This window comes from Eulemur rufifrons, chromosome 17 (genome assembly GCF_041146395.1).
Source record: "Eulemur rufifrons isolate Redbay chromosome 17, OSU_ERuf_1, whole genome shotgun sequence".
NCBI classification, from domain to species: Eukaryota; Metazoa; Chordata; class Mammalia; order Primates; family Lemuridae; genus Eulemur; species Eulemur rufifrons.
In genome coordinates, this window is record NC_090999.1 from 23,784,640 (window position 1) to 23,796,337 (window position 11,698).

General features: G+C 38.5%; 1 protein-coding gene across 1 annotated transcript in view; it reads left to right on the top strand.

Moving 5' to 3' along the window:
• SPEF2 (sperm flagellar 2) overlaps window positions 1–3,878 on the top strand; it is a 138,347-nt gene extending 134,469 nt beyond the window's left edge. The window contains exon 33 of the mRNA XM_069492613.1: window positions 3,789–3,878. Within this exon, the coding sequence (XP_069348714.1) occupies window positions 3,789–3,878 (90 nt within the window). The remainder of the gene's footprint in view (window positions 1–3,788) is intronic.
• The last annotated feature ends 7,820 nt before the right edge of the window (window positions 3,879–11,698 follow it).

Consider the following 11,698-nt stretch of genomic DNA (forward strand, 5'->3'; position numbering starts at 1 on the left):
TAATCCACGATGATCAAGTGGCTTCATCCCAGAGATGCAAGGATGGTTCAACATATACAAATCTATAAATGTGATTCACTACATAAACAGACGCTAAAACAAAGACCATATGATCCTCTCAATAGACACAGACAAAGCATTTGACAAAATTCAGCACACTTTTATGTTAAGAACTCTTAACAAAATAGGCATAGATGGAATATACCTCAATATTATAAAATCCATATATATATACTGTATTATATATAAAGTCCACATATATTATAAAATCCAACAAACCCACAGCCAGCACCATACAGAATGAGGAAAAACTGAAAGCATTTCTGCTTAGAACCGAAACCAGACAAGATTGCCCACTGTCACCACTTCCATTCAACATAGTGCTGGAAGTCCAAGCCAGAGCAATCAGGCAAGAAAATGAATCAAGTGTATCCAAATGGGGAAAGAAGAGATCAAATTATAGCTCTTTGCTGATCATATGATCTTGTATCTATGAAACCCCAAACATTCTTCCAAGAGATTCCTGGAATAGATAAATAAATTCAGCAATGTCTCAGGTTACAAAATTGATGTACACAAATCAGTAGCATTTCTGTACACTAACAACAGTCAAGCTGAGAATCAAATCAAAGACTCAATACCTTTCACTATAGCCCTAAAGAAAATAGAATTCCTAGGAATATATTTAACCAAGGACATGAAAGACCTCTACAGGGAGAACTATGAAGCACTGAGGGAGGAAATCTCAGAGGCTATACACAAATGCAGAAACATATCATGCTCATGGATCTGAAGAATCACCATTGTTAAAATGTCTATAGTACCCAAAGTGATTTACAGATTCACTGCAATGCCCATTAAAATACCAAAGTCATTTTTTGCAGATCTAGAAAAAATAATTCTACTTTTAGTATTGAACCAGAAAAGACCCTGAATAGCCAAAGCAACCTTAAGCAAAAAGAACAAATCGATAGGTATCACTTTACCAGACTTCAAGCTGATCTACAAGGCTATAGTAACCAAAACAGCATGGTACTGGCACAAGAACAAAGATGTAGATGAATGAATCAGATCAGAGAACCCAGATATAAAACCATCCTCATATTGCCATTTGATCTTTGACAAAGCAGACAAAAACATACACTGGGGAGAAGGATCCCTATTCAATAAATGGTGCTGGGAACATTGGATAGCCACATGTAGAAAACTGAAACAGGATGGGCACTTCTCACCATTCACAAAAATTAATTCACGATGAATAACAGACTTAAAACTAAGGCATGAAACTACAGGAATTCTAGAAGAGGTTGGAAAAACTCTTATAGACATCGGCCTAGGCAAAGAATATATGAACAAGACCCCAAAGGCAATCACGGCAACAATAAAAATAAATGGGCCTGATTAAATTAAAAAGCTCCTCACAGCCAAAGAAACAATCAATAGAACAAATAGACAATCTATGGAGTAGGAGAAAATATTTGCATGCTGTATAACCAATAAGGGATTAATAACCAGATTCTACAAAGACCTCTAACAAATTAGCAAGAAAACATCAAAAAAAAAAAAACCCCTTTAAAAAATGGGCAAAAGACATGAACATAAGCTTTTCAAAAGAAGACAGGCCAATGGCCAATAACATGAAAAAATTCTCAGTATCTTTAGTCATCAGGGAAATGCAAATCAAAACCACAATGAGATATCACCTAACCCCAGGGTGAATGGCTTTTATCAAAAAGTCCCAAAGCAACAGATGCTTGCATGTTTACAGAGAGAAAGGAACACATACACTGCTGATGGGACTGCAAACTAGTACAACCTCTGTGGAAAGTGGTATGGAGATACCTCAAAGAACTAAAAGTACACTTACCATTTGATCCAGCAATCCTACTACTGGGTATTTATCCAAAAGGAGAAAAAGACATTTTATAAAAAAGACATTTGTACTAGAATGTTTACAGCAGCACAATTCAGAATCACAAAGATGTGAAAAGAACTCAAGTGCCTGTCAATACATGAGTGGATTAATAAAATGTGGTATATGTATACCATGGAGTATTATTCAGCCATAAAAAATGGTGAACTAATACCTTTTGTAACAACCTGGATGGATCTGGAGAAAGTGAAATATCACAAGAATGGAGAAACAAACACCGCATGTACTCACTACTAAATTAGAACTAATAGATCAACACTGATGTGCACATACGGTAGTTAAATTCAAGAGAAATCAAGCAGACAGGAGGGTGGAGGAAGGGATGGGTAAATTCACACCTTAAGGGTACAGCACACACTATCTGGGTGATAGACACGCTTATAACTTTGACTCAAACTATACAGAAGTAATTCCCGTAACCAAAACATTTGTACCTCTGTAATGTTCTGAAATTAAATAAATAAATTTTTTAGAAAATCAGAATGACATAGGAGAATATCTTATAAACAAATGACTCAGGACACAATTACATTAGGACACCATACTTACCTATACTGATAAGTGGAACTTGAGGGAGAGGTTCATCCCACTTTGTCTTCAAGGTGTCTGATTTTAACATGTTCTCCAAGCTTCTCCTGTAGCTTTATAACAAAACATGACAGCTGTTTCATTGCTTTGTGTTTTCAAAATGGCTGTGTCAAACATTTTCTGAATCTCTCAGGCCTTTTCTCTATTCAGTGCCACTGAAAATTATGGCTCCTTCTTTCAGCTATAAATTTAGCCAAGGCTGGTTTAAATATATCTAGAGCTTGTCATTTTTCCCACACTATGGAGTGTCAGATAATCACAAATCAGCTCATTCCTTCATCCTCATACTAACTTCCAATGTTCCACATTAGTTATTATAAACATAGTATTTGAAGAAGACATGTTATTAAGAATTGTAGTGGGTAGGACCACAAAAGTCAATGGGAAGCACCTGTTCTTCTCCACTTGTTTCACTCAAGGTTGATCTTTGGCTTTAGGAGATCTGTGTTTTCAAAGAACAACGTCCCACAAGAAGAGTCACTGTAATTTCTGGCAGTGACTGATGTGAGCAGTGGGTATGCCAATCACCAGCTCAGGCAGTGAACTAACTCATGTCTTCATGAGTAAAATGACCACAGTCAAATTGAAACTTTTGGAAATCAGCTCTGAGAAAAAAGAACTTATAATCTTAAAGCACTTCCATAAATTTGTGAAATGAAAAACCCTAAAAAATATATAAATGTAATTCTACATTTTTCACATGTGTTGGTATCTTTTCTACATTATGATAATATTTCAAATGTATTTTGAAAAGTATCTGATTTAAGATGTAAGATAGCTGGATATTTTAAGTGGATGAAAAACAGACCATTCTATCCCTGATATTAAAAAAAGAAAATGGAGGAATGAGACAATCCCAGAAAAGTAATCCATTGTTTTAAAATTCTACAACTCTCTATACATAATTAACTTGGCATTAGAACTTTCCTTTCGTAGAAGGTGAATACTGCTTTTTATTTATAATAGAGAAATTATCTTTTGGCTTGCTCATGATATGCCAGAGTCTGTATAGTTGCTTTTACAAGTGTTATTTAATCTAATATGACAACTCCATTATTAGATAAGGAAACCAAGATTCTAAGGTCTTAGCTATCTTTCCAAGGGTACAACTAGTAAGTTGCAGGGTGGGATTCAAACTAAGTGGAGAACAGTTTTCTCAAATAAAAAAATAAAAACAACTTACTGTTTAATCACTCTCATATATTAGGTGGTCATTAATCCTAAATCTTTATTAATATTTGTAACTTTTCTTCAAATTTTTCCTTAGGATATTAAAATGATTCTCCAAAGAAGTGAACATGTACAAGGAAGTGATGGAGAGAGCTCACCTTCAAGACTTACAGAGGAAAAGAAATGAAGACAAAAGAGTTTGATTTTTCTAATTTGTCAATAAATCTTCCAAAATTCAAATGTGACCATGATGTTTCTCATATGTATTATTACTGTAAGTGTAGAAATGACCCCTACCAGTTTATGAGGGGCATGGAAAAGGGAAGCTTTCTTAATTCAGAAAATATTCTGTAATAAACCTTAAAGAATGAGAGAAAAAATACAATGTAAGCAGGAATGCATTTTGAAGTAATTCTGAAAATAGGAAGACCAGAACAATATGTTCAAAAATAAATATGCACATAAGTAATGAACAGTCCCTGTAAGAAGTATTTGTGTTAGGCAAATATAGTGAAAATTTCCCCAAAACTCCACATCAGTATTGCTATGTACATCTTATAGTTCTGGATCTGCATGCAGTAAAATTTCCAGTAGCCAAGGAGAAGACTTCATTATTGACCTGCTAGTACAGTTATGCTCCTGTCTTCCATTTATAGAATAAATTATTAATTCTTCCTTTTATAGAATATGTTTCTTTCATTGATAGATGTACAATTGAATCTTTTTACTTGATAAGTTAGTGACTCGAATTCAATGATATTTATCTCAAGAAAGTGCTTTTTTAAAAAAGAGCAGTAATGTATTCTCAGTGGTTGGGCTCCTATGACACTGCCTCTGTGTTTCCTCCCATTTCCATGACTCTGTGGGTATTACAGAGGCTTACAACACTGAAATTTCTATTCCCACCTTCCCCCAAATCCACACTTCTCTGTCTTAATACCCCCCTGATTTCCTCATGGCTGGCTAATAGTCGTCTCAAACTCACCATGTCTAAGGTGAATTTCTGACTTTCCTCTCCCTTAAACCTGCTCCTCTACATCCTTCCCCGTTTCAGGAGGACTATTGTTCAAGCCAAAGACCCTGAAATCATCCTTGACTTGCCTCCTAGTAGGACAGACCTTGAAAATGCATCTGGAATGTGATCTTTCTTATCCCTCTGTCACAAGAAGTCTGGTCCAAGCCACCACCATCTCTTGCCTGGATTATTGCAGTAGCCTCCTAACCAGTCATCCTATTTCTGTTCTTGCTACCCCTACAGGCTGTTCTTACCACAGCAGCCAGAAGGAGCCCTTCACAATGCTAGGCAGGCCATGCCACCTTCTGCTCCAACCTCTGTTGGCATCCTAACTCACCCAGAGTCCTGCCCAAGTCCTCATCTTGCTAACATCTTCCTCCTTTGCTACCTCATTGATCTCATCTCCTGCTACCCTCCCCTTTCTCACTCTGCTTGAGGAACAAATCCGCCTTGCTGATTCTGGAACACACCAGGCACACTTCTGCTTCAGGAACTTTGCACTTGCTCTTCTCTCTGCTTAGAATAATTTTCCTCTCAAATCTCTGCATGGCTTGTCCCAGGACTTCCTTTGGGTCTCTCTTCAAATGTCACATTATCAGTAAGGCCTACCCTCACTACCTATTACAAAATAGAAACGACCCCTCACACCTCACCCCTCCTCTTATTTTTCTCCATTGCGCTTATCAGCATCTGGCAAACTACATATTTACTCTCTTGTCTATCACTCCAGTTGGTTATAAGTTCCATGAAGTCAGGGTTTTTGTGTATTTTCTTTCTTGTTGCGCCCCAGAGCCTGAGACCCAAATTAAATTGTGTTGACACATTTGTGCAAAATGTGTGGAAAAAAATGACATGTGATCACTAACATGATGAGCAGTCCAAGATCATTTCTATCGTTAGTGGGAATTATATTCTGTTTCTAGAAAGTGACACATTTCCTAGTTTTGCTTTTTGTGGGCTAAAGTTCATCTAAGGCTCTATTCCTAAACCCTTGTCTTCAAGATCACAGAAGATCATGACCAGAGAAGAAGCCATACCAGAGATTTCAAAATTTCAACTTAGATGATTCACATACGGAGAAACAGGATATTCTAGTTATTCTAGAGAAAGGAGAAGGAGAATATCTAAAAATAGAGTTCAAATAAATAACATGATAAGGACATGGGCAGTAAGCTAATCCACCATTCATCAAGCGTGAACAAGACAAGGCAAACTTATATTGCAATAGGAAAACAATAAAGCAAAGCAAGCAGCATCCCTTGCTGTAATAATTTTCTTCCACAATGTTGTTAAATAGGTAAATTATAGAATCCCTCTCCTGATGCCCCTTAACTCCCCTACGCTATAAGAGAGCAGCCAGCACACAAGGGGTCTCCTAGTGGGTATTTGTCACATCACAGTCTATTAATCATCATCAGAATTAAGCAAATCTGGTGACTAGGCATGGCCCAGAGGCCCTCATATCTTCCACTACTTGCACATGTATCTCCTGCCAATACTTGGTTATCATAGAAAGATACATTTAACAATAGCCTCAATCTTATCTGACCTTGCTACTACTAAATTATTTTTACACATTTTCAGTGAACTTCTCATTGCATTTCCCACAAGCTCTAATCCAAATGTCTTTTTTAGTCCCCAAAATGTTGGCACCAGCTCTTTTTTATTTATAATCAGGGAAACAAAGGCAAAGGGAATGAGAATAGCATGTACTGAGCGCCTGTTATCTGCTAGGAGCTGTGATATGTTACATACATAATTTTCTTATTTCATCCTTGTAATAATGCTATGGGTTCGGTATTACTTCTTCCCCCTTTACAGGTGAAGACACTGAGTGTCACAGAGGTTTAGTGACTTGCTACAGGATTGCCCAGCTAGGCCCCAGCAGAGCTGTGATTCCAACCCAGTTTCTGACTGATGCCAAAGCCCATGCTCTTTCCTTCACACCACATTGCCCCCTTTGAGACGGGACCTCTGAGGACTGTTGAGACTATCCAGCGTGAGCCTTTTCATCTTTCCTCCTTCACTATCTCATACCCTCTGTGTCCACACTTACTCTTTCCTCCTTTTCAGTCCCAGAGCAGTGAACTTTTTGAAGTCTAATCACTTGCTCCTGCATTGCTGTAGGTCCCACTTCCTCCCCAACCTCTAAAATCCTAGTAGCTCATTATTTCCTGTAATTTTTTTGTTTTTCTCCTCTGGCTACTTCTTTTCAGCCTACAAACCTGTTCAAGACTCAGGTATAGGGGGGAACGTTTTCCTTTACTCTACTCTACTTATCCCTACAATTACACTCCCCCTGCCCCATTTTCTTTTACTACCAGACTTCTTAAAATCATAGTTTACCCTCATTCCTTCTACTTTGTCACTTGACAGTTTTTTATCATAACAGATATTCAATTTTTCACACACTTTTTTCTACATCTAAAACAGAAAGATCATATGATTGTTTTCTTTAGTATATTGATAACAGGGAATTACATTGTTTAATTCTGAATACATTTAAGGAATGTATTACACTTTTTGTATATTACTGGATTTGAGTTGCTAATATTTTCTTGAGGATTTTTTGGTCTGTGTTCAGGAGAAATATCGGTCCATAGTTTTATTTTCTTATAATGTATTTGGTTTTTATACCAGGTTAATTCTGGCCTCATAAATGAGTTAGTATATAGTCCTTCTTTTATTTTATGGAAGTTTATGTAGAATTAATTTTTCTTCCTTAAATATTCCCAATGAAGCCTCTTGACCTGGAGTTTTCTTTGTTGGAAGAGCTTAAATTATGAATTCAATTTCTTTAATAGAGTTAACATTATTAAGATTATCTATTCTTCTTGAGTAAGATTTGATGTCTTTCAAGGAATTTGTCTATTACATCTAAATTGTTAAATTTGTTGGCAAAACTTGTTTATAATATGTCCTTATCCTATTAATATTGGTAGGTTCTGTAGTAGTTATGATCCTTTTCTCAATCCTGATTTCTAGGTAACTTGTTTTCTCTCTTTTTTTGTGGTCAGTCTGGCTAGAGATTTATCAATTTTATTATCTTTTCAAAGAATCAGCTTTTTATTTCATTAATTTTTATCTATTATTGCTCTTGTTTACCACCAATTTTTTAACCCCTAAAATATCTGATCTTCTCTCTACTTCTCTGAAACTTATCTACCAAAGGTCCCAAAAGATCTCTCAATAAACAAATGTAGTGGAAATTTCTCTCCATATTTTTATGCTATTAATCATTACTTTACTTTATAATTCTCTTTTCCCTTGGATTCCATGAAAACAAACTCTGCTAATTGTCCTTTTATGTCTCTGATTACTCCTTTTCCAATTCCTTTATTGAGCTGTATTTTTCTTTTCCTGTGTCTCAGTCCATTCTTTCTTGGTTATTCCAACCACCTACTTATCTTCCATGTTCACCTATATGCAAATGATTCCAATATTTTTTTCATCTCTGATTTCTGTGACCTTCAGAAGTTTATACACATTTGCCTGCTAGCTTAAAAATCCTGTTGGGTTCCAAAGCTGCGTCTTTGTCACCACTCATCTCTTTCCAGATACAAGGCATTTGGGTATCAGTGGGGAACTTTACAGGGTTATTCATGATATCTTCATGATATTCTTGGCAACAAGGTAAACAAATATGGCTAGAGACAAAGGCAAATGAATTTGTAACTGGTGGAGTAATGTTAGCAAACAGAATATTGACACATGAGTGATTATCTGCCTTCCTCAGTGGACTATCGGCTGCAGGAAATACTGACCATGTCTGTCTTATTCACCAAGGAGGTACAACACATCAAAAAAGATATTCAAAGAAAAGTATAGAATCCATAGGGGTTTTTTTAGGATAGAAAGTGGTAAAAAGTTTATTTTACTTTATGAGAGAGAGAGAGAGAGAGAGAGAGAGAAGGGACAGAGAGAGGAGGAAGAGGACATGGCACATGAAAGAAATAAAGGGAAAGTGCTGGTCCCATAGAATCCGTGTTAATTATGGTTGACATAACATAGGAAGGTATTTAAATTAAGTTATATTTAATAAGAGAAAGAGGCCGGGTGTGGTGGCTCACGCCTGTAATCCTAGCTCTCACGCCTGTAATCCTAGCTCTCTGGGAGACCAAGGCAGGAGGATTGCTTGAGGTCAAGAGTTTGAGACCAGCCTGAGCAAGAATGAGACCCCATCTCTACAAAAATAGAAAAAATTATCCAGGCATGGTGGTGTGCACCTGTAGTCCCAGCCACTCAGGAGGCTGAGGCAGGAGGATCACTTGAGCCCAGGAGTTTGAGGTTACAGTGAGCTATCATGATGCCACTGCACTCTAGCTGGGATGACAGAGTGAGAATTTGTCTCAAACAATAGACAAATAAATAAATAATAATAATAGAAAAAGGATCCAATAATTTCTTGAAGAATGAGTCCCACCTAACAAGGTTGTGATTTTAATAACAGGTAACAATAGATAATAATAGCTAATATTATTGAGGGTTTACTATAAGCCAGGCACTGGGTTAAGTAGTCTTTATTATTATTTAGTTCTCACAACTCTATGAGGTAGGTACTTTTAAGATTGACATTTACATATGATGAAAATGAGGCTTACAGAAGCTATGTAAGTTGCCCAAAATCACATAGCTGGTAAATAATAGACGTGGACTAGGAACCTAATACTAACCCAAAGAGCCACCCTCTTATCCAGTCTTCTCTACTCAGATGCAAATAACCAACTGCACAAACACATGATGAAGGAAGTATGGCTCAGCAGTGTTTAAAAATAAAAACCAAAAGATTTATTCAAAGTAAATTGAATCTAATTGCTATATTTTATGGCTCCTAAAGAATTCAATATCCTCAGAGCGTTACTGGTTATATAATAGCTCAGATAAGGGAGATGCAGATTTTCTTCTGATCTGTGGTAGTCAGACCTCAACTGAAATTCTGTGTAAAGTTCATGGCCTCACACTTTAATATATGCACACTCTATATATCCAGAACTTACGTATATATGTGTGTGTGTGTACGTGTGTGTGTGTACATACATATGTGGCTGGAGTGAGGAAACTTGAAACCCCTTAGAAGTGGGGTTAGCCTTAGCCATGAGAAGAGAAGCTTTCAGCTACAGGGGACAAGAGTGCCATCACCAACCATGTGAAAAATTGTTCAATAGCCCAGGTGCATCAGCCTACAACATAGAAGGTGTGTAGTCGGCCACAGCGTCCAGGTTTGTGTGGGCGCCCTCTGTGCTGTGTGCACCATGATGAAATCACGTAATGATGCATTTCTCAAAAGATAGTCCTGTCATTAAAGGACATATGATTGTATAAAGCAAAAAAAAAAAAAAAAAAATTGTTCAGATGGAATATCTTTTCTATGGTTCCCAGGGATGAGCGAACCCAAGTGATGAATGATAAAGCATGACAGATTTCAGCTGACCATGACAAGCTAGGAGCACCCTCTTGCCAGAAGTATAGAAATGTTCTGACAGAGCCAAGGTACCATGTGGCGGGGAAGTTGGCAGCTGGGACAGGAGGCCGGTACTTTATTCCCTGTCCTGCCCCTCCTGCAATTCCAGCTCCACTGAATCAGTTGCTCAGCTCTGCTAACCCAACTTCCACCTCCCCGCGGGCCCTTTATCGTGAGCGGATCTCTCCTTTCTCTGGAAAGCTTTGACTAGGCTTACACACGGGGTGTCCTGCATCTCTGCACCAGAACTCCTTCCCTTTGAGCCCAGTGCCATGCCCCAGACACTTAGCTGTTCTCCTGTCCACGTCAGCCTGTGGTTCCCTAAAGGAGGATGACAATGGGAGCAGAGGGGATGCAGACATTAGATGTGGCGTTTGGCTGGATGACTTTATCGCCCCGTCCATCTCTGAGGCTCTCTGGGAAGAGCACCTGCTCCCACCTCCCCATCCCATATTATGGCAATGCCTGTGGTTCTCCTGGTCTCCCATGCTGGAAATTCAGCACTGCCCTTGCCTCCTCATTCTCTCTCTCCCTTCACACCCAAGTCTTACTGATTCTCACATCTGTCCTCTCCTTTGATTTCCCACAGTCACCACCCTATTTCAAAAGCCCTCGAAATCTTTCTACCAGACTCTTGCAACAGTCCTCAATTGACGCCCCGCCCACCACACACACTTTCTGTATCTTCCCTCAGTCCCCCTTTGGGAGGGTTTCCAGGTTTCTGCTCCAACCCAGTCTTTATACCACTCCCAACACCATCTTCCTGAAACCCTGTTTACGCATGTCACATTTTTGCTTAAAAACCTTCCCTCTCATCCCTCCTGACTAAATAAATTCCAGATACCTTTGAATGTTATGCAGAATCTGACTCTAATCTATCTTTCAATGATTACTCATCTTTTTCTCACAATCAAAACCCAACACACCTTTACTCAACATAACTTCTGGCACTTATTTATACTCAATAAGTATGGAATAAATTAATGAACAAAGTGGGATGTCACCCATTAACAGAAATTCGAGGACTTGGAGAGCAGAGACGTTCCTGTAATCTTCCACGTACCTTATGCTAGGTCTGTAGAAGGCAATGACTCTTCACAGGATTATTTGTGAGCATGTGTGTGTGCAGGTAGGTGCGTGTGGAGGTGGAAGGAGGGTCACCTTCCTCCTCTCCAACTGGTCCCCTGAAACTCAGGATGGGAGAGGCTGGGCCACACCAGGGTATATCTGCTAGAGACTGGTTGACTAATTAGAACTCATGGGAGCCACAGAGTCTATTATAATCAGCTCCCTTTAGGACCGAAGCCCTGTCTAACCCTGAACAGGTCAGCCCTGCAGCCCAACCTCCAAGCTCTCTCTAGCCCCTCCCTGCTCCCTACCCATTTCTCACAGAAACAAAGGGGACCCTAACTCTGCCTCCAAACCCTTTGAAACTCATTCCATCTCCTCTCGTATTTTACTGGGTTTGACTTAAATACAAATTCCTGTTGCCTGTTGGCATAACTCCTTTTGCCTCTGGTAGTTTTTCTGC